Source organism: Anguilla anguilla, chromosome 5 (genome assembly GCF_013347855.1).
Source record: "Anguilla anguilla isolate fAngAng1 chromosome 5, fAngAng1.pri, whole genome shotgun sequence".
NCBI classification, from domain to species: Eukaryota; Metazoa; Chordata; class Actinopteri; order Anguilliformes; family Anguillidae; genus Anguilla; species Anguilla anguilla.
This window is the reverse complement of record NC_049205.1, coordinates 16,839,074-16,864,039: the sequence shown is the minus strand read 5'-3', so window position 1 is coordinate 16,864,039 and position 24,966 is coordinate 16,839,074. Positions and strand designations below refer to the sequence as shown.

The 24,966-nt window shown below is 47.2% G+C and overlaps 1 protein-coding gene across 1 annotated transcript in view; it reads right to left on the bottom strand.

Annotated features, from left to right (window-relative positions):
* ranbp10 (RAN binding protein 10) overlaps positions 1-24,966 on the bottom strand; it is a 35,960-nt gene that overhangs the window by 9,157 nt on the left and 1,837 nt on the right. The window contains exons 2-9 of the mRNA XM_035418428.1: positions 17,660-17,771; positions 17,433-17,485; positions 7,604-7,771; positions 5,970-5,992; positions 4,677-4,861; positions 3,389-3,501; positions 3,006-3,114; positions 182-330 (exon numbers count right to left, since the gene is read on the bottom strand). Coding sequence (XP_035274319.1) covers positions 182-330; positions 3,006-3,114; positions 3,389-3,501; positions 4,677-4,861; positions 5,970-5,992; positions 7,604-7,771; positions 17,433-17,485; positions 17,660-17,771 — 912 coding nt within the window. The remainder of the gene's footprint in view (positions 1-181; positions 331-3,005; positions 3,115-3,388; positions 3,502-4,676; positions 4,862-5,969; positions 5,993-7,603; positions 7,772-17,432; positions 17,486-17,659; positions 17,772-24,966) is intronic.

Here is a 24,966-nt window from a genome sequence, read left to right as displayed (position 1 = left end):
CTAGTATAAAGCTTTCCCAGAAGAGTGGAGGTTGTTATAGCAGAAAAGGGTGGACCAACTCCATATTAACCTCCATAATTTTGGATGAGATGTTGGATGGCAGGTGTCCACATAACTTTTGGCCATTTAGTGTATGTGTGCTGTGCAGGTTGGTGTGTGTGTGTGTGTGTGTGTGTGCTACCTGTGCTGTGCAGGTGGGGGTTGGTGGCTCCGTGCCGGGGGCTCAGGCTGGGGGATCCGGGGTAGCTGTCCTGGGACTTGGGTGAACGGTTACTGAAGCAGCGCACCTCGCTGTCTGAACCATTCACCATCTCCACAAACTGCCGACACCTGAGGAGAGCCCGAACAACCATTCACCATCTCCATAACACTAACAACCATCACCGTCTCCATAAGACTAACAACCAATCACCATCTGCATAACACTCAGAACCATTCACCATCTCCACAAACTGCCGACACCTGAGGAGAGCCCGAACAGCCATTCACCATCTCCATAACACTAACAACCATCACCGTCTCCATTACACTCACAACAATTCACCATCTGCATAACACTCAGAACCATTCACCATCTCCACAAACTGCCGACACCTGAGGAGAGCCCGAACAGCCATTCACCATCTCCACAACACTAACAACCATTCACCATCTCCATAACACTAACAACCATTCACCATCTCCACAAACTGCCGACACCTGAGGAGAGCCCGAACAACCATTCACCATCTCCACAAACTGCCGACACCTGAGGAGAGCCCGAACAACCATTCACCATCTCCACAAACTGCCGACACCTGAGGAGAGCCCGAACAACCATTCACCATCTCCACAAACTGCCGACACCTGAGGAGAGCCCAAACAACCATTCACCATCTCCACAACACTAACAACCATTCACCATCTCCATAAGACTAACAACCAATCACCATCTCCATTACACTCACAACAATTCACCATCTCCATTACACTCACAACCATGAACCATCTCCATAACACTAACAACCATTCATCATATCCATAACACGGACATCCATTCACAATCCCCAAAACGCATTCACACACACTCTCTCATAGGCACAGCACATATACAGACACACAGATCCAAACAGGTACACATACACATACAAATACACACAGGTTAAAATGCACTCAGACACACACACGCACACAGAGCACAGCTTTTGCCTTTGCCTTTTGCCTGAAGCTTTATCAGTTTGGAACATCTGCTGCTATCTTGTGCCTAAGAGACCAGAGATACTCCACCCATCCCTGCAGAGCAAGACACCACGGCAACTCCCTACTCAACTACTGCCTCTGGCTATGCACATTCACTGCTCCTCAATATATTAATACTGTCTGCACATTCACTGCTCCTCAATCCATTAATACTGTCTATGCACTCACAGCTCCTCCATACATGAATAATATCTGTACATTCATTGCCCCTCAATCCATTAATACTGTCTATACATTCACAGCTCCTTAATACATGAATAATATCTGTACATTCATTGCTCCTCAATCCATTAATACTGTCTATACATTCACAGCTCCTCCATACATGAATAATACCTGTACATTCATTGCTCCTCAATCCATTAATACAGTCTATACATTCACAGCTCCTCCATACATGAATAATATCTGTACATTCATTGCTCCTCAATCCTTTAATACTGTCTGCACATTCACTGCTCAAGACATTAATACAGGGTGCACATTCACTGCTCCTTAGTCCATTAATATGGTTTGGACATTCACTGCTCCTCAGTCCATTAATACTGCCTGTACATTCACCTATCAGCAATCCATTAACTGTCTGCATTCACTGCTCCTCAATCCATTCATACCAGATGCACATTCACTGCTCCTCAGCCCATTAATGTTGTCTGCAAATTCACTGCTCCTTGACCCATGAACACTGTCAGTGCATCAACTGCTCTTCAGTCCATTAATACTGTCTGCACTCCTTACTACCTGCGTCTGCACATTCAGTACTAACCGTCCCACTGAACAGCTTCACCTGTTCAGTCATCACTCATCAATCAATTATTAAGGACTGCATGTTCACCACTATCAATCTACAAACACTGTCTGATAATCTATCCAACACCTGCTCCTCGTCCTGCAATAGATGTAATAGGTTTGACCACTCAAAAAAGTTTCCGTTACCATAGCAGTTTACCAGTTGGGTCTCCTCACTTAAGCAGCACCCACTGGAGGCTGCAGATCTGCTAGCTTCTTCCCCTCCGTAAACCAAAACGACACCGCCGTCCCCGTGCGTAGGATTGTTTTCCTCATATTGTTCCTCAGATAAATGTCTCGCTGTGAGAATCAGTGTTTATCTGAACACAGCTGAAGGCTGTTGCACACACAAACTGGCAGCCGGGCACCAGTCCAGGAGAATAATGCTCTCTGTTTACGTGCAATTTAACCTGCAGTAACGGTTAGAGTCCTAGGCCGGCACTTGTTTCGAGTGGATTTTCTTTTTACCGTGCGTTGATATTCCGAATTCTGCATCGACTCCGCATTGACCGGATTTTAATGAGGTCATTTATTTTCTTGCAGTGGTCATCCAGGGATTAAACACATTCGACCTCTTCTAGGCTACTTGTTTCACAAGAGAGAGTAAACTGAGTTACTAACCTCTTCAATATGAAGAGTAAATTGGGGTTGTGTCTTCGGTTTCTCACTTCGACATGGAAGTGAAAATTGGGGTCGTGTTTGAGGTTACTCACATAAAATAGAGAAGTAAACTGGGGTTGCGTTTTAGGCTACTAATTTCAGGGTGAGACATTAATTGAGGTGGTGTTATACACTACTCACTTCAACATGAAGAGTAAACTGGGCTTGTGTTTTAAGCTCCTCACTTCAACATGAAGAGTCAACTGGACTAGTGTTTTAGGCTACTCACTTCAACATGAAGCGTAAACTGGGCTTGTGTTTTAGGCTACTCACTTCAACACGAAGAGTAAACTGGGCTTGTGGTTTAGGCTACTCACTTCAACATGAAGAGTAAATTGGGGTTGTGCTCTAGCAGTCCGGGGTAGAGCTGTTGTGTGGCGTCAATAGCTTCTCCAACCCGACCTGCTAACACCAGCTTCTGTATTCCTGCACAAAGGAGGAGAGGATCGGAGATTGTACAGCTTTTCACAACAAGTGTGTGTGTGTGTGTGTGTATGTGTAACAGGGAAAAAAGAAAGAAAGCATGCATCTGTATATATGCGTGTGCATGTGACAGAGGGAGAGATAGCATGCACCTGTAAGTATGTGTGTGTGTCAGTGTTTCATGTGTCAGTAAGAGAAAGACAGCGTACTTGAGAGTGTTTGTATGGGAGAGAGAATGCCTGTGAAAAAGCGAGACAGCGTTGGAAGAGAGTCTCACTCTGTCTGTTCTTTATTGATGTCTGCTCCTCCTGGATCATGGTCTCCGTGGCTCTCGCAAAGGCCGTCGCCGTGGCACAGTACCCATGATGCACCAGGTAACTGGACACCATGCTGCAGTGGTCAGGGGGTGAGAAACAAGGTGACATCATCAGCGGCGGAGGTGGCTGATCGCCGTCAAACGCCCTTGCCAGGGTCAAACTCTACAGGCAGGAAGTCAGTCAGAGTTCAGCTGCGCCGCATGCCTTCCCCGGATTAAAAGATACTGGGGGCTAATCGCACTCACACGACAAAACCGGCCCTGTGGTGCAGAGAGCACAAACACACACAGACAATGTCCCTGTTTAACCACCACCGTCCATAAAACACAGGCACACACACACACACACAGACAATGTCCCCGTTTAACCACCACCGTCCATACAACACAAGTACACACACACACACACACACACACACACACACACACACACAATGTCCCCATTTAACCACCACCGTCCATAAAACACAGGTACACAAATACACACACACACACACACACAGACAATGACCCCGTTTAACCACCACCGTCCATAAAACACAGGTACACACACACAAACACACACACAGACAATGTCCCCGTTTAACCACCACCGTCCATACAACACAAGTACACACACACAAACACACACACAGACACACACACACACACACAGACACAAACACACACACACACACACACACACACAGACACAAACACACACACACACACACACAGACAATGTCCCCGTTTAACCACCACGTCCATAAATCACAAATATACAAACACACACAATGTCCCCATTTAACCACCATCGTTCATAAAACACAAGTACACAAACACACACACAGACAATGTCACCATTTAACCCATGTGTGTTTGCGCATGTACGAGTGCGTATGTGTGTTAGCATGTGTGCGTGTATGTTAGTGAGTGTGTACGTGTGTGTGTTAGTGAGTGTGTATGTGTGTGCGTTAGTGCGTATGTGTGTGTGTGTGTGTGTGTGTGTGTGTTAGTGAGTGTGTATGTGTGTGTGTTAGTGAGTTAGTGTGTGTGTATGTGTGTGTGTGTGTGTGTGTGTTAGTGAGTTAGTGTGTGTGTGTGTGTGTGTGTGTGTGTTACTGAGTTAGTGTGTGTGTGTGTTACTGAGTTAGTGTGTGTGTATGTGTGTGTGTGTGTGTGTGTGTGTGTTAGTGAGTTAGTGTGTGTGTGTGTGTGTGTGTGTGTGTGCGTGTGTGCGTGTTTGCGAGCGGGTGCATGTCTGGCTCACTTCTGCAGCACGGCCTGCCACTCTGCCAGCCTCTCTCCGATGGGGAAGCGGGCGATCATGCCGTGGATCTTGGCCCTCCACTCGCTCATGTAGTCCTCGATGTCGAACACGAAGGGCTGCTGGCCGAAGTTAGCATCCACTATCTCCCCCGGGGTCTGCAGCCCCACCGTGGGGTACAGGTTCGGCTGAGGGGAGCGCAAATAGAGGCGGAAAGAGAGGGTGCAGGGAACAAGCACAGAGAGAGAAAGGAAGGAGGAGGAAGGACAGGAGAAAACAAAGATGGGGGCAGAGGGGAAAAAAACAGCATAAGATGAAGGAGAAACCAGAGGGAGGAGAGAGCAGTATAAGACAGAAGAGAGAGACGGGGTGAGATGGACAGAGAAGGTAGGAAGAGGAGAGAACCAATGGTGAGGGAAGGAGACGCAGAAGAGAAAGAGCGGAGGAGGAGAGAATGAGGTGGGGGGTCGGCGCAGATTGCAGTCGCACTTCCACAGTTGTGCTCTCACCCGCTACCCACGATTCACAGGGGTGGCGGCGGCGCGGAGCGGAGCGCGGTGGGAATGAATCACCTCGCCGGTGTGCGACGGGGTCCCAGAGCGTGCGCGCGAGCCGCTAGCGCCCGCGCTCATTATCAGATTAATAAGCTGCTCTGAGCGTCCGCGCGGCGGGGGAATCTAATAACCCTGCGCGGCTAAGACAGGGGACCGGGCCTCCCAGGGCTTCTGAGTGCATCATCACAGGCGAGCGCTGTCCAATCACGTTTCACTGAGAGACAGACACCACTGAGTTTTTTTTTTTTTTAAACAGTCTGTCCTCCTTATGCATTTCTCACTTTGTTTGGACAGGGGAAGGCAGAGAGGGTTACAGAGAGAGGTGGGATCACAGTTTGGACAGTGAGGCCAGAGATATTTAAACCCCCTGCCACAGAGGCGGGGGGGGGGCGGGGGGTGGCGGGGGCAGTATATGGGTCTGCTGACCACCCCACATGAACTCGCCTGCCCCGTGATTTCCTTGGCGGTGTTCAATTTTAAAATACAGAGACGTTGCGTGGGTCAAATGTTTATAACCCCTGCCTTGCAGTACGTAAGCCCTTCACTTATATCGCATAACTCATCCTGTACAACGCATAACTCCACTAATTATGTGACCCCTTGACCTTATATCGCTAAACCTATCCTGTATAAGATTACCCCACTAATTATATAAGCCCTTTTTTTCTACAACAATTACCCCTCCCCTCCCACCCGGAAAAGCAGTGAATAATAACAGTGTTGAGTCGCTTAAGTTACTTACAGGAAGGTCTGTGAACGCTACACCTGTAAAACAAACAAAAAGAAACAGAGAGGTTAGCCTGCGATGGAAATATCCCACGGCCATTTTCAAATACACTGTGACCTTCTCTGGTGTGGTTCATTATTACTGATACTGCTGCTGCCGCTACTGTTACAACTACTGCTGCTGCTACTACTATTTACCCAGATTAGAATGACAAATGTAACAGGCCAGGCTAGGTCTGGTGTACCAATCACCTTTCAAATTTCCGAAAAGATCTGGACTTAAATTAAGAATAGAACAAAGCATGAAATGTATCATGTGATTGCACAGCAGATCCTGCGTTGGGTAGTGCCACAAGGAAGACAAACAAACAACAAACCTGCCTACAAAACAAATCACGCCTCATAAAGGCTTTCGGCCTTCAACTGAGAGAACAGCCTGTCTCTCGAAGAACAGTTTCTTTCAACTACTTCCTTTCTCAGGACTCCTTTCGTACTGACAAACCCCTCCAATCGCTTGACGCCATAAAAAGACTTTTTTTACAATTCCAAGTTAGTTAAACACCCGAGGGACGTTTCAGATGTGGAAGAGACGGAAACAGCCATCGAATGTTAATAACGCCTCGTTTGGAGAGAGAAAGAGAGGAACGCACATCTCTCAGTGATGCGCTGTCAGTCACTAGCTCACGAACTTGTGGAAATGCATCAGTGTATATATGAAAGCAGCAGCAGTGACACTAACAGCATGACAGGTGCATCTGTACTGGGGTTCGTGAAGCCTCACTCTCCCATCGCTAACTATTATAGCGGCCCAGCAAACAAAGACAAGATTCGGGGTTTGGAAAACCCTGCATACATCCAACCCTATTAGGTAATACTAAATGACAGAGGTAGACAGACAGACATAGAGAGAGAGAGAGTTACAGAGACAGTACACTAATATAGTGGTGGTTGTTATTGTTACCACAGATATAGCAACTATTCGGTTTAATTTACATTCATGTTTTCATCCATTTCTATATTTTTGAAAAGCATTCTGAATTAGAATTTTTGAGACAAAGAGAGAGAGATACAGCTGAAGAGAGGGAGAAAGAGACAGACAGGAAGACAGTGAAAAACAGGAAGAAAGAAAGAGTAAGAAAGACCAGACAGAGGCCAACTGACAGACACAGACACTAGCATGAGTAAACTATTAACAGAGCAGACACAAGACAACAAACCAGCTTCACTACAGCAGGGCTAACCAGCTAACAAACAGATGAAAGGAAAACACAGGATAACAGAACCTGACCAATTACAGGAACAGTGATCACAGCCTAGCCACAGAAAAAAGCAAGCGTGTGGTACTGCCGATCTGAACAAAATAAGCAAAAACGTATAAAATGAAATTATTACTGAGAAAAAGAAAAACAGCTATTTTAGCTGCTGAATTGTCACATCTTATGACCGTGAGACATTTTTTGCTCATTTCAGTTATAAATCATATTTCACACACATCTTCGTCTGAGGATCATGTGGTTAAACCTATACAGAGTTCAATAACCATTTTTAAAAAAGCAGCCCTGCTTAGTCGCACCAGTGAACCCCATCTGAATGGAACAGCGCCGACAAACAGACAGCCAAAGAGAAGGTAACAGAAGGACGGCTCCGCACCCAGACTGTGCCCGTTCTTGGTATAGAAACAGGTGTTGTTAATGAGATTCACGCAGCAGCCAATCACGTCTCCTGTCGTGAACGTGGGGCCGTACGGCTGGCCGGTCCCCGAGGAGCAGAAGGAGTGTCCATCGTCGCCATGGTAGCCGTATGAATGTTTGTCCCAACCTGGAGAGAAGCACAGATATACACATTACATATAAATACAGCATATTCTGTACCGTTTCATCACCCCCCCCCCCCCCACCCCAGCCCCACACACGCACGGGTGTGAGGACACGCCAAACACCGAACAACCTGAAAGCTCTGGGGGGGGTGCTGGTCTGTACCTCATCTTTCAGAAAGGGGGAGACAGGGAGAAGGGCAGAGAGAGAAAAAAAGAGAAAAGCATTAGGACTCTCTACAGTACATGGACAGATGGAGGGCACATACTTTTGAAATGTTCAAATACAGCAGCACACCCGTACTAGGGCGTCAATCTAAGAGGTTGTGTGCTTAACCCTTCCCCGACCCAAACCCCTCCCCTCCCCAACCTTCTCCCCATCCCATCTCCCCCAATCAGGGAAAAGCATGATCACAGTGCAGGGTGACTGGGAGGCCAGAGACCAGCTTCATGTCTCCATCTGGAAAGTCTCCAAAGAGAGAGAAGAAAATGAAAAGAGAGGGAAGAAACAGAAGGGAAGGAGGGAGAGGAAGTATGGGGGAAGAAGGAGGAGAGGGGGAGATAGAGGGACCCGGAAGGAGAGGGAGAAAGGAAGCTCTCAGAAAAGGGGAGAGGGAGCAGCAGGGTTGGTTCGGGAGAAGGAGCAGAAGGCTAAGCTACGACACAGCAAAGTGTAGCATTACAGTGGCCCAGTGCACACAGACCAGCTCTAAATATAACCCTGACCAATATAACCTCCTCCCTCCTCACAGGGCACAGTGCACACACACGAGCGTGCATACACACACATGCATGCATAGCACACACACACACACGCAAAGACACACACGCACACAAACACACAAGCTTGCATACACAAACATGCACGCACACACAAACACACACATGCATGCATAGCACAGACACACACACGCAAAGACACACACGCACACAAACACACAAGCTTGCATACACAAACATGCACGCACACACAAACACACAAGCGTGCACTCACACACACATGCAAAGACACCCAAACACACACTCACTCACACACGCACGCATGCACGCAGGCACACACACACACACACACACACACACACACACACACACACATGCATGCACAGCGCACACACACACGCAAAGACACACACACACGCGCACACACACACACAAGCTTGCATACACAAACATGCACGCACACACAAACACACAAGCGTGCATTCACACACACATGCAAAGACACCCACACCCACACACACACTCACTCACGCACGCAGGCACACACACACACACTCACTCACGCACGCAGGCACACACACACACACACACACACACACGCAGGCACACGCACACACACACACACACACGCACGCAGGCACACACACACACACTCACTCACGCACGCAGGCACACACACACACACACACACACACACGCAGGCACACGCACACACACACACACACACGCACACACGCACGCAGGCATGCAGGCATGCAGGCACACACACACACACACGCACGCAGGCATGCAGGCAGGCAGGCAGGCAGGCACACACACACACACACACACACACACACACACACACACGCACGCAGGCACGCAGGCAGGCACGCAGGCACACACACACACACACACACACACACACACGCACGCAGGCACGCAGGCACGCAGGCACACACACACACACACACACACATGCACGCAGGCACGCAGGCACACACACACACGCACACACACACGCACACACACACGCATACACACTCATACACACACACACACGCACGCACACACACGCACACACACACGCATACACACTCATACACACACACACACGCACGCACACACACGCACACACGCACAGAAACCCTGGCGTAAAGGTGAAGCCTTTTTGCCCTGAATTATGCGCGTCTGGGTCTGTGCGATTAAAAACCCGCAGAGAAAGAAAAGCATCCCACAGAAGTAGGTCGTGTTTGAACTCCGAGGTATTAGATTAATCTCAGTGGTGGCACTGTCAGAGAGATCTGTCCTGCAGCTGGGCTCAAACCAGTTTTATCTGCACTTCATGCTAATGAAACGGGCACAGCACAACGGGGGGGGGGGGGGGGGGGGGGGGGATAACAACTACTGTACAGAGGGCGGCCTGGCCATGAGGTCACAGCACCGATACAGCACTCAGCGCGAAACCAAACCATTACGCAAAAACCACACCATTACACTCTGCACAAAACCACACCATTACACTCTGTACAAAACCACACCATTAAACTCTTAAACTCCATTAAACACAATGTAACACACTAGCCCATTACAGCACACTGTAACACACTAGCCCACTACAGCTGGCCAAATGTAGAACACCACCAATGATGAAACCCTGTATCTCACAGTGCCAGTGAGTACACACACACACACACACGGGCACCATATAAAGAGCCCTGTTTGACAGGATTTAAGACTGTGGACACAAGGTTTGGACTCCTGTCAAAGCACTCATCAAAAATAATCTCAACAGGACAGTATGCCTGTTTTTCACTCACACAGTAACTTTAGCCACTTCCTATCTTGAGTTGACTAAAGCCCCAGCCACCTTGAGAATGGAATCACTACAGTATATCTAGAAGGACAAAAATAGATAAATCATGCCAAAAAAAATAAGGGAATGAATGGTGCTGGGCGCACCATGACGACAGCTATGGAAATGACCTTGAAGGACATGTACATCATCACTGAACGATTCTGTACACCGACAAGCTACAGTAACACACACCAGCCAACCAGAGCCCTTCAAAATATGAAGCTACGCTACAGCTGTGGTTAAGACAGAGTACAGGAAGAACTGACTGACAGGAGCTTTGAACAGCAACAACAAAAATGTTTTTTTTCTTCCTGGTGTGACTGTATAAAAGGAACACCTTGATTCTGATTTAAAGTTATTGTTCAGAGTGAAAATTACACTGCCTGTAAAATTGCTCTGAAGGATAATGACATGTATGGCTGGCATCACTTAAAGCATAATTGTTTTATGGGTTATTTTTATTGTTATTAGCAAGGTGTCAATCTATCTGAACTGGCAGCACATCATATTTTTATGAACATGGTTATCATTCATAAATTAGTGAATGTCAGCGACTTCACTGACAGACAGGTAGGTAGGTGACAGCCACACCCACTGGCAGATGAAAGCTCTTTGGAGCTGGTCTGTGTTGGGAGAGAGAATGGATCCATTGAAAAGCGCCATTATTGCCCACAGCAGAAGGAGAATGCTGCCGTGAGCCTGCCCACGCTAGAGAGTTCCTGCCGGACGCTACATAAAGGCCATGTGACCCCAACAGCACCCAAAACCTGCGGGAAACGGAGCGGGGCGTGGCTGGCGTTGCTGTGGCGACGGGTTTTCACCCAGCGACCTTCTGTCTGTAACACGCGCTTCTTCTGCACACATATGCCTGCGCAATTCTGTCCAGACATGCACACAAGCACACACACACAAATAAGCACACACACACACACACAAATCCACAAATGAACACACACATGCACACACGTGCACACACACACGTCTGCACAATTCTGTCCAGACATGCACACAAGCACACATACACAAATAAGCACACACACACACACACACAAATCCACAAATGAACACACACATGCACACACGTGCACACACACACGTCTGCACAATTCTGTCCACACACGCACACACAAAAACATCTACACAAATAAACACAAACAAACACACACACACACATAAACCCCTATGAACACAACCAAACGCAAACACACCCTGTATACAAACCCACACACAGATGCACATCCATCGGTAAAACACTCATGAGGACGAACACATGCCCCCCAAACACACTCTCCAAGTTTCCACTGCGTTCCACCCTTTGTTCATTGTGGCAGGAGTGTGACTCTGATAGTGCATCACATTTATTATACATGCGGAACAGTATGGGAATTGTGTGCGTCAGTCAGCAGGTGTTCAGAGAATTGGCTGGACGGGGTTTAGGAAAGACTCATTCAACAAGAACCCTATAAAGGTGGGTGATGCACTCTCTCTGGGGCAACGCAATTGGTCAGACACGCCAGGGGGGAGGGGGGTCCGATTGGCTGGGATCAGGTCCAGCGGACAGGGGAGAAGCAGCGGCCTGACATGGCTCCAACTGCGCCCCAATCTACCGCACAGCGGGCGCGGCCTCACTCTGACACCGCTGCCAAGGGCCGGCGTACGGGTCACTGACCTTCAGACACGCTGTCCACCTTCAGCACGGCCATCCAAACAAAGCACAGACGAGCACTGTGTGTGTGTGTGTGTGTGTGAGGGTGTGTGTGCGTGTGTGTGTGTGTGTGTGTGAGGGTGTGTGTGTGTGTGTGTGTGTGTGTGAGGGTGTGTGTGTGAGGGTGTGCATTGTTTGTGTGCATTTAAGCAACTTGATTTTCTCTCTGAATGTAAGCACCCACTTTCTTAAATTTGCACTTCTTTTTCAAAGTCATATGACATGATATAGAAATGGCCAATATAACCTTTACCTGACGATTTAAAAAAAAACACACAAAGTTGCGTGTGCCTGTTAAGAAAACATAGCCAGACATATGAATATTCGGGAACGGTCCATTAAATCCCCCCAACACTGAACAAGCCCATATTTAGAGTCCATCAGAAGTGGCTTCGCACGGCTATGGAGTTACATGACTGACTACAAAGCTCAAATGCAAACAGCTTGGCAGCCATGTTGGATTGGATCTAATCATAACCTCCGTGATTAGTCACTGAAATACTACCGCTGTGCTACTTCATCTTCACGTAGCATCAGGTCATGTGTGCTACTCCACTCGGGGGGCATTATAGGATAGGACAGTTTTATGCAAATCTATTTTCTCCTTCAACCCATGAAGTAATTCTATATCTACGTTTAAGTTCCCCTGACGCCTTCTTGTGACAGTGACCAATATTGCACCGGAGTAGATCCAGACACATACAGACATATAAGCTCATTCTCTCTCAAACACACATAGACAGACAAACAAACAGACACACACACACACACACACACACACACAGTCAGAAAGACAGACACACAGATATGGACACACACAGCTAGTATCAAAATGTCACTGAAAAAACAGCGCTCTTGCCTCTCACTCTCCCCGTATTAAACGGCAGCTCATATGGCAGAGGAATGGGGGGGGGGGGGGGGGGGCATGTGCTCCTGCGCCAGGGATGTTCCTGATACAGGGTGCCAAGCGCACGCCACACATGGCCAGTGGCTAATGTTCAATCACTGAAAACAGGCCCCAGAATAAATGACAGCAGTGTACTTCAGTGGGAGTACTCACACCTCACACACACACACACACACACGGTCTCTTATCTGAGTAATCGAAGTGCTTCACACCAATGGAGTGTACGATAATATGTCCCCACAACGCCAAAGACACAGGAGCTCCCATTAAAAGCGACCCCCAGCCCTTTTCACAGCCAAATCTGAGAGAGAGGTTCCGTCTGACCAGAGCCACGCCGCGAAGGCATAGCATCCAGTCCTAAACGACAGCCTCTCTTTCTCCACCCGCGGTGGCCTCCAAAAACAAAGGGAGCTTCCCATGATGCAACACCATCAAGTACAACAGGAGGAATATTCACACGTTCGCAGGAGCCATGAGAATGTTCTGGAATCCCAGAACGGACAAGGTGTTTGGAGACATCCTTGAAAAACATGCACACACACACTTATATAGGGGGGGGGGGGGTTCTACTAGAGGGAAAAAAAACAAAAACAATCAACACCCCTGGCTTTGTGTTCACTAGGGGGGAAACATTTTAAGACATTTGCTTCTGTTTGTGCAGTGTTTCTGGCGACAAATTCCCAGCCTCAGTTTGAGGCGTAAACTAGAAATGGGGACTCGTCTGTCAAATGGCAACACCATTAAGGTTGCTGGCAATTATGTAAATGACAACAATAAAAATGCTACTGCCTTCATCATAATTCTTGTGTTGTTTTTTTGCTTTTCAGTCTCTGTAATCTTACCCAGAGGATACATTAGCTGCCCCTAAATCTGCATTTTCAGACATAATATTAATAAAACAGACACCGGTTCAACAAAGGGTTTCATTAAAAATCTCAATAACCAATACAAATGAATACAAAAATACCTTAACAATTTGCTCAATTTTAAAAAAAGCGATATATCCTCCGGTAATGTTTGTCTTCAAAATCTGAAGCCATGAGACTGCAATCAAATAAACTGCGAGTGACTGATGTGCTCAACATAAACAAAGTCAATGTGGTAAATAAACCACAGTGACACTCCACTGTTTCTTCACACCAGTATGTCTACTGCGGTTGAAGTACTGGAACACAAATGGAAAACGCTGCTGTCAGCTAGCCAGTAATGGACCACTATGCATCCAAAATGTAGAACGCATATTAAGGCTTTGGTTCGCTCACAGAAATACACAAAAGCATTAAACATACAAATTATATGTATAAAGTATAATTTAAACCATTAAATTGTAAAATTTCTTTGCCTTTGCCATAAAAAAAGCTAAGTTCATCTTTTGCTCTTTATTTTAAAGACAGTACCGTTTCAGGCACCGTTTACGCACTGGCACCACTTTAAAAGTTTTAGCGTCAATATCAGCAAAATACTCATCCCTAAGAGGAATATAAACATTGCGTAAATATCGCAAATCATCTACACAATGGCAGAGACACGGAAATTTATATTTGCTATAAGTCTGCTGTACGTTGGTGAGCTTGGCAAGTACTCTTTAATCAGGAAGATAGTAGGATGGGACTGAGTACTCGCTTCAGTAAGTAAGCAGATTCTTAATTGAGTAAAAAAATTTTTTTAATTCAACCAATACACAAAAATGTATAAAAACTGCTAATGTTACATTGTGTGTGTGTGTCTGTGTTCATGTGTGGCACACAGGTTTTCATGTAGGTATATTTGGGCACTCATATGAGATGCATTTAAGCGGGTCTACTGCTGTAGAACAGGTTTTAAGCGCACACACCCCCACCCCCCACCCCCCACCAAAAAAATAATAAAAAATTGTACTCGAGTATTAGCAATGACAAACCAGGTTGATACCGTGTAAAGAAAATCGTAAAAGGACCCCACCCCTAGTAGATGGCCAACTTCCATAGAGGCATTTAATTAGAGCAGTACTCTTGTTTCAGTCGCAACCAAAAAACATGCAAAAAATGCAATTTTTTTTGCATTGTCATGGGTGGGAATCATAAGCGTTTTGTTCTCATGCCAACTTACACGTCACGTCAGGCCACCCATTTCCCAGCTCATGTAGCCTACACTCTGAACATTAGGCCTACAAATCTTTGCAGGCTTTGTGAATCAAAACATACATCTCTCATCTCTAAACTTAACTTGTTAATATGAAATCAGCATTGTAGAACACATTTAATTCTGCATTTTCTTTCCTGCTAGAAAAGGGCATAATCATGCACTAATGCAACCTCTGCTACCTTTGCTATGTGACTGCACCCACACCACACTGACAGACGGACAGCCAGCACAATGACTGCAGCGCAGATCATACAATGGAGCCATTGCTAATCCCTCCGCTATCCCATGAAGCTCTGTGAATGCTTCTCCTCCATTCCTGTTCTGTTCCGAGTGACCTTGCCATGCCCTTCGCCCTTTGACCCCTCCTCACCACGGTGCCACCTTATGACAGTGAACCGGGGGCCTGACCCCAAACAGACCTGTCAGTCAGCAGAGGTTTCAGGGGCCTGCCAGCACACAGACCCCTGACTGTCCCTGGCAACGCGAGCACGCGGCCCGGCAGCTACCAGCGAATTCACCGCGGCCCGAAACGTGCTCCCCTCCGAAAACGCAAGCAGTGTCCACAATGTTCGGCCAACTGCAACCAAATTTCAGAATAAGCCTACAGGCCCCACCCTCCAAAAAAAAATAAACCAAACAAAACCTACTAAACATAACCATTTATGACAGAACCTACGGGGTGAAAGAAACCAATGTAATATGCTAGAACCATGCTAGCGCTCTCTACGTGCAAAAACAATGTGACCTGAATACACTGTGTGTGTGCGTGTGTTATGTATAAAGGGTGCCATGTGGGCGGTTGTGTTTACAGAGGTTTGTTTGTATGAAAAAATCACAGCAAAATGTGAAAAATCTCTCTGTGCATTAATCCTTATGTGTGCAGGAAGGAGAGACAGAGAAAGAGAGATGGGGAAAGAGATGGAGCGAAAGAAAACGTGGAAAGGAGAAAGACAGACAGCGGGAGGAAAAGAATAGCGAAACACCATTCAGTCAATCAAAAAACCACTCCCCTGAAAATCAGCCCAAAAATAGTATGAAACAACATCAAGTCCAAAATAGTGACACCATGGCGATTCCAGACTTACTACCTATATGTCAGCCCTAACAACATTTCTGTTGAAAATCAGGTTCTCAATGGAGCTAATGTATGTGTTCAAGGCTGGCCAATCAAAATCTGTGAGTGTGGCACCCGCTCAATCATTTTGCAGTTGGAATTTGTTATTAAACATGCGACAAACGGTCAATAAGCAAAACTCCTCACCGTGCTGCCTGCAAACTTATCGCTAGCAGGTGTATGCAACATGGGCTAGCTGAGGCAGGCTGGACACTGAGCCGGTCGTCAAAGTTACGACAGCCTTCTCACTGGTCACACCGCACTTGGCCTACACAAGCATGCTCTGAGCCGTTCACACCGAAATGCCACTCACTCTGCCCATATTCATATCCGTCCCGGTGGAAACGGATTTGAAAACCACCAAAAGATCAAAAAACGAAGGAGATTAAATGATCATGCTATTGCTAAACCTCCCTGCCTTTCTTGAACTCACATGAATCCTCAGGAGCGCTTAACTCAAGAGATGAAGGGCCTAATGCTAACACCAAAGCTTGGTGTACTCAAAAGTAAACAAAAGGATGTGTCTGGCGTGCTCTCCTAATCATTGGTTTTCAGGCTAAGCAATTAGCTGGAAAGCCGCTTCAATGCACAGCATTAGACTACCCTGTGTCTTTTTCTCAAGTCCTCCGAATATCTCTTTTTCTCACAATAACGTGATACAAAATATTCCTAATCCATTGCTTGAAGAAAATGGGTGTGAAAAAAAACCAATTCCTCACTCCAGAAAAAAAATATTCAACGAAAATAAATAAAATAATAATTCATGTTCTCGTGAAGAATCCAATGGTGAAGCATCACATCAGAAAACAAATTGGGGGACTGCTGGGTGGCTGATAACGTTAAAGGCACTGTTCTAGAGCACGGATGGGTGTTGAGTCCACAATGTGCCAGTACCGACAGGCCGGCAGCCCCGCAGGGTGCCACACAATCGGCTCCAGCATTGCCCAGGGTTGGGAGAGTCCCAGTCGGGCCAGATGACACTGCCATGCACCACGACCCCTGCTGGTCGGCTGGGTGACTGCAGCTCTGCCCGTTGGGTCGCACAGGAAGGGTCCTCCTCTCACTCATGTCTGTGCGAGCCGTGAATTGTGGTGTGACCGCAAGAAGTGGCAAGTGGCGTCATGCGCTTTGGAGGAGAGCGCATATTCACCTATGCTTTCCCTGAATTGATAGCCATAGTCGTGCCAATGAAGACTGTTATTCAGTTAGGCATTACAAATCCACCGCCCCCCCTCCTTTAGCTTCACCCCTCAACTCACCAGGCAGTCTGTTCATGTTGACCCCCTGGGCAGACAAGCCGATCCCCATGTATCTGTGGACCAGACGGGCAAAGGTTAACGTCATAAGCAGTTCTAATCGTCATACGAAGTTCACAAGGGCGACCAATGAAATACATCCAAACACAGTCACAAATCTCAAGCCCGGGTTTTAGCTACAAGGCCATGCAACACTACCAAAGGACAGCGCCAGGCAGCTATGCACTCACCCGTCCCGCCCCTTGCTGACGATCTTCACTTCAAAGTAGTAGATTCCACAGGCAGCTGGGATTGGGTGTGTGGCCCGCACGGAAGCAGCGTCCTTGTGGTTCTTTCCATGACCTGCAGGGGGCGAGAGGGAGACCAATGTCAATCGTACAGGAAGGGATGTTGACAGAAAACAGTATTTCGCCTACCATCGAACAGGCGGGGTGTGCCCAGCCGGCCAAGAGGAGCTGCCACGCCCCCTGAAATAAATGAATTACTATTGATTTCAATGGAGAGGTTTAGTGCCACATAGTCCAAATGATATTTCAGAGGCCTCACTACCCCAGCAAGACAGGATTTCAGGGAGAAACAATGGAAGATAATTTATTACAGATGGTGGTGGGTGAGGTGAGTTCCCCTTCATCACTGAAAAGCACTTTGAGTGTTCGGAAGTTCGGAAAAGTGCTATATAAATGCAATGAATGAATGAATGAATTAATTAATATACGTACTGCATTTCATTTACAAATAAACCAAATCTGAAATTCCTTGACTTCCCATGACTGGGACTCATGTTCAGATTCCCTGGTATTCCAGATGAAGCCTGTGGAAACCTTGAATCTCTATGTATGCTGCAGAAGCTCAACAGAAAGCTGTAGGTCCACTTTACTAACAAACACATTCGATCACCAGTCAATCAGCCTGATTGCCCATTTAGACTGAAAGGTTTTACTGGCCTCGGTGCCATCAGGTGAGGGGGTTCTGTTGGCTGCAATGCCTCCGGCAGTCCGTCAACGATCGGCAGCTGGCAGTGCACAGAACTCGGGTACTTGTTGAAAAATGAGGGAAGGGAAGGCTAATTCCTAGCAGCCTCCATGACGCGATGCACCATGTGACCCAGCCATGCTGTTTTATAACTGGATGCCTGGCGATCATAACATTGACATCATAATACAAAAAAAAAAAAAATGTCCTTGTGACATCTGTGCAAACACAGCCCGGGCTGGACAAGCAGTGCTCTAAATGTGCTATGAGGCACAAGAGGTCAGCAGGCTCAAACAGAGCCCTATCGATCAAAGTGTTAGCACAGTGCTCCCTGGGCAGGTACAGTACCGTCTGTGTCCTGAACAGCTGAAAGATCTACAGTGCAGCCCGATTCTCCTCCGAGGTATTCTACAGGTCAGAAACGACTACAGTGTGGTGTTCCAGCAAGGTAAAGCACAAGTACCAAATCGCCCTCCCCCTAACACACGCGCACACGCACCTAGCCGCCTTTCGTAGCGCTGCCACGCTGTCAAAGACACGGCATTGGGGGGGTCTCTTTCACCGAGTCTGCAGGAGGGAGGGGTAACTGAACCTAAATAGGTACGAGCAGGCAGGCGAAGTCGCCGGGGCTCCGAGCGGCTCCAATCACGAGTCGTTCACAAGAGGACCGGACGCCTCACAGCGGCAGGCGCTCCTTTGTCACCACAGGAGCTGTCATTATCACCAACCATCACTGTGACTAACACAGACACACGCACACACACACACACACACACACACACACACACACACAATTATTATTAGTAACGCTGTTTACGGCGGTAGTATTGCCACCTCTATTATTAGCGCTGGTGTTTCTATAACTAACCGCCTCCATGCGCGGTCTCCCCCGCGCCCAGACAAACAGCCGCACAGCCGGAGGGTAAATATACCTTCGCTGCGGGCACCGGGCTCGGCGTTAGCGCGGCGCAACGGGACGCTGCGCGAGAGACCCGCTCGCTTCGCCACACACACACACACACGAACACACACACGCACGCGCGCGCGTGCGGTCTGAGGAGACGGGAACAGCCGAAAGCGGCGTATTTTCCACCGCTGTCGCGGGAACAGGCGTCTCGCGTCGCGTCTGAGTAACCGAACAGACGGATCTCGGACCTGTACGCTCTCGCCAGGGTGCCGAAAGACCGCTTTCTTCCCTCCTCTTTTCCTCCTGCAGGCAATCCTTTTTTTGTGTTTGTGGCTAATTAGGGAAATGAACCAGCTTCCCACAGACCTCCACAAGAGCAGTGTCACAGAGCAAGTAGACCCACTAATCCCCACTACTACAGACCCACTAACCCCCACTACTTTAGATCCATTAGGGCTTACTACGACAGAGGCTCAACCCAATGCCCCCCTTCCCCCAACACCTCCACCACAACCATAATCATCCCCTCCTGCACCACATGGACTACAGCCTCCTACACCTCATATTCCATCACATCCACCTCCAGAGCAGCCAATCTATAGCAACTGTGTTACTTGTAAGAAGGACTAGCTTATTGTTTGTTCTCGTGTTTAACTAGGTCCTTGTCTTATTAATTATAATCTATAGCGGTGCGGTTGCTTGTATTTACACTTAAATCCATTCTAAATTTGCTTTGGCAATACTACCGTACTTTTGTCTGGTCATGTCAACACAACACACCTGAATTTGACTTTGGATATAGAGACGGCATCTCCATTCACACGGCAGCAGAGGCGGCTTAAGTACACTGTGGCTTTCTGGGAAATTGACCTGCCTACCTGCTCAGTATGGCCTAGCTGGTGCCTCAGGATTGTGCTACTGTGGCCGAAATGTACAAGGTGGGACATTGTGACATGTCGTACTAACACTGTTGTTTAAAAGTGAACTAAAATGAGAGAACATAAAAGTGAAAATCCCATATGATTTGCATAGACATGTCTGAAAATTTATTAGGGGTTTAGCTCAACAAATTCACTTTTTTCAAGATATGAGAAATAAATTAACCGTGCCGTGTAGGTAATGGAAAGATATTTGGCTTTGACTAGCTTCCTAGCACAGAAGCTTATGAGGTAGCACAGAACTATGGGCAAAAGTAGCCCACACATAGCCTAACTGACAACAAGGTGAAAAACTTCACAGCGCACGTGCAGCTGGAGTAGCTAGGCCATCTTAAGGGAGGAGGGCATTTTGCCAGAACATCAGCATTCCACACGCTGGGGAAAAAACCCCATCTTAAGTGTGACAGAGGAGCACCTGTAAGCTAGCTGGCTTACAGAAACCTTGTGTTATCTCACAGGTGGTTTATGCTAGCCTCAAATCCCTATGCGGGACTGATCAGTATGAACAGAGCTAAGGAGCAAGGAGGAGACTGAAAAATAGACAATGACAGAAGAAGAAAAAGAGGGAGACTGAGAAAGGGAAGGAAGGAAGAGAGAAGATAAAAGCATAGCGTGCACTGCAGTGGAGCCAGATGCTGGACCCTTGACAGGGAGGGGCTGGGGCAACCGACAGACTATCTGGTGATGTCACCCCCTCCGCTGACTGCGTGCCATTGGCTTCTCAGAATTAAAGGCCGGCCCCCCTCCATAAACAAACCAAACATTGAGCCACAAGTCACAGGGAACGATTAAGCAGCCCATGTAACAAGGCAGAGGCGATTCTGACCAAATTATGTACACAATTTGGCACACGGAGTAAGAGGTTCTGCAGTGAATGGTTAACAGGGAGGCTGCAATAATCTATGCCCGATGAACTGATCCATACAGTAGATCAAAGTTCATAGGCCTGTTTAATCAAAAGCTGATTAACTAAACACTGCTAACCCAGTAGGCCACAGGACTGGCAAATACCTTCAAACAGAGGACTCCCTCTGTTTTCAACCCTTTCTTCTTTCCTTACCCAATCAAAACAGGAGGAACCCACCCTCCCCTTTACCCTTCTGTCAATAATCTGGAGAACACCCCCCCCCCCCCCTCCCCAAGTTATGTACAACTAGCAGTACTGAGTCAGATGGCTGAGACACTCAACACTCAAGGGAGGAAAGCAGGGAGAGGGAGAGAGAGAGAGAGAGAGAAGGGAAGAGAGGGAGAGAGGTGGCTGGATTACAAATGAGCCAAAATTAGAAATGCAAATTATGTGCATATATTGTTCATTACCACCGCTATTACATATCATTTTTATATCGTGCTTCGACGGGAACAAATGTTTTCGCAATGGCAATAAAGCAAACCTGATTTGAATTGAAAGTGGGGAGAAGGAGGGGTGGAGAATCCTCTCCCAGAGACCTACGAGATGAAATAATGAGTGTGGTAAATTTCCTTTCCACTGTCTAGCTGGGCTGAAGTCATACGGGCCACATTTCACAGCATGATAATAACAATACCTCGTAAATACTGTCCCTTGGCCTAGTATCTTTCCCAAAAACACACGGGCTGTAGCACTTACTGCTGCCCTCAAACAGGGTTCTACACCAGAGGCTCCTGTTTCACTTGGGGGGGGGGGGGGGGGTTGTGGCTAATAAAGACAAGGCCATCTGTGTGGGGGACATACACTCTTGGAAACACAAACAAGTGCCCCCACTGATTTTGACCAATTAAAAATGAGCATCCCCCCCCCCCCCCAGCATCCAATCATATATTATCACGCCAAATGTTCAATATTTTCTCCAACAAAATCCCAAGAGCAGCATTAAGCTAATCCAGATATACTCAATCATGCTACTGTACTACGAGCGCCACTTGGCCAATAATTGGCCCAACATCTCTGAGTTAGCACGCCTTGACTCTTTATTTTAGTTCTCACCGCCTTGCCTACTGTTGAAAGGCGTCACGTTCTCATCCACAGTAATTAGGCCAACTCCTGAATCCAAAACCCTGCACTGCTAGACCTGCTAGACACGTTAATTATGACATGGGTTAACGAGGAGAACAAGAAGCCAACAATGCCATGGAGAATTTGTGCCGGGAATGTCTGTCTGCACCTGGATCCAGTCTTGGGTACTTGTTTCATTTTATTTAGACTTTAACTGCAGAAAAAACGCATGCTTTTATGTTCCCTGTAACTTCCAATGTTAGGGTCTTGTATTGTATAGTGCTGGTTTACATACAAGCACAGACAAAATTTCAAAGCTTTTTATAGGCTCCTGGCTATAGCCTGGATTTTTGTCATGCCCCGTTTTATACTTCTTTTAACACCTTTGGGAGTCATTTGGTTGCGGTTATTAAAATAACACCGTGGTCCCTCCCTGTATTTCTGGTTCCACATGTGGAGAATATTCAAAGCTCTTTGCAACCCCAGCAGATTAGGTTAAAATGTTCCCTTTGTTTGTTCTTCTTTTTAAGAAATTGAAGAAAACTGCTGGTGTTGACCTTTGAACTTGGGAAGTAGCTCCTCCTCCAAACTGCCAGGGCAGGGAACATTTCAACCAGAGAACTTGGGCAGGGTGCCAAGCAGCACAGGAGCGTGCGCGCATGCACACATCCCCACACACACACACGATCGTACGCACGCACACTCGAGCATGCACACATCCCCACACACACACACAATCGTACGCACGCACACTCGAGCACGCGCACACAGCCGCACATGCGCAAACTCAAAGCGCTCCGTTCTTTCTCTGCCTTCTCAGAACGGCCCTTGTCCCCCCCATTAGTGAGACACCTACTCAACAAAAACATAACTGCCGCCTAGCAACTTTGTTTTGGCCTTGGAATGAGAAACCTGTGTACTGGCTGAACTGACAACAGGCTGGTAAAGGAAAGGACAGCTGGAAGTAATATGAAGCAATGGATAAAGAGAAAACAACCTATCATAAATATATAAATAAAAAAATAAATAAACACCGCCACATCAAATATTTACACTGAAATGTTGACAATCCATTCAGTCTGTACACATGTTCACAGAAGTGCAGGCCTTCTAATATCAATGTTGTTTCTATGTAGCTTATTTCATAAGCTGGGCATGTTTTTTCCCCCCACACATCCTTGCCCTGATTTGCTCAACACAGTTGGAAAAACATACAGTCATCAGGGTGCGCGAACACACACACATACTGTCATCAGGGTGCGCGAACACACACACATACAGTCATCAGGGTGCGCGAACACACACACATACAGTCATCAGGGTGCGCGAACACACACACATACAGTCATCTGGGTGCGCGAACACACACACATACAGTCATCAGGGTGCGCGAACACACACACACACACACACACACACAGCCATCTGGGTGCGCGAACACACACACACACACACACACACACACACACACACACTATAAGCAGCCCCGTGAGGGCCACCTCCTCTGTACTGTCAGTGGTCCTTGAAGAGCCTCGCAGTCATTCAGAGAAGACTTGAATGCACATCTCCCTTGTGTAGCTGCCACCCCGACGCCCTGACTCTCGCCGATCCCATTGACACCATCCGATTCACAAAAAACGCTGCGCTGCACTGAACCGGAAGACCGCAGACGGCAATTTCCAGCCAATCCCCCACATCGCCTTTCTTCCTGAAGGTATGGTGCTGTATCTACAAAAGCAACAGCTGGGCCCCCCAGGGGATTCGAACCCGTAATCCTTGGGGGCAGCTCCCAGTGCTTCACAGCAGGGTGACTTACACAAGCCAAGGATTCAGTTCAGCCAGCGTTGTCATGGCAGGTGAGGCACCCCCGTAGTTCTTTTGATTTCTTTTTGAGACTGAAAAGGACTAAATTTGGAAGGGTGGGGACCAGTGACAACTAAGCACACTAAGCACACTGTAGGCCAAGGAGCCAAACCAGTTGAAGAACCAAGACAGCATAGCCCTGCTCAAACAATCTACTGTGCTGAATGCCACAGGCAGCCTGCCTTCTCTCCACAACAGGCCCCTTTCTTACCGTGCAGGTTCAACTTGATGCGTCTACTCTATATACTGTAATCAGTTCTGTGACCTTTGACCTCTCCTTCCTCCTTGCACAGAGTCTATGACAATCAAGATTTGCTGCAACAACATAAGTATACTGCAACTAAATGCTACATAGAGTAAATTTTCTAGGGGGGGAGGGCTGAGCTAACTGGGTAGAGTACAAATGTAGAAATACAAGTAGATATGTAGCCTATTTCCTGGTCCTTGCCTGGATAGCTTTTCAGAACATTCTGCATACTAGCATGTGGGAAAGCAACAGGCACTACAATTTGTCAGCCATATTTTTAGGGTAAAATAATTATAATGCAAAAAATTACATAAACCAATGGTTCACTCATTGGCTAAATAGCTAAGTACACACAACTCCAGACCTGAGAGTGAAGATAATAGCCATCCCAGTACACACAAAACTAATCTCTCTGAAGTAGGCAGGTCTTAATGGTCAAAATGAAGTGTCCCTCACAACTTGCATTTCAATGCCCCTCTCGAGTAGTGCACAGTTTTATGGGAAAATGTGCTAAAACTAGAAAAGGAGAGGAAAATAAAGAGTTCAGGAGATTGACTCCACGTGCTTTAATTACATCACACCTGCCCAGCTCCTCCTCACGTGCGCCGTTTTGTGGATTATGATATGTGATTGACACA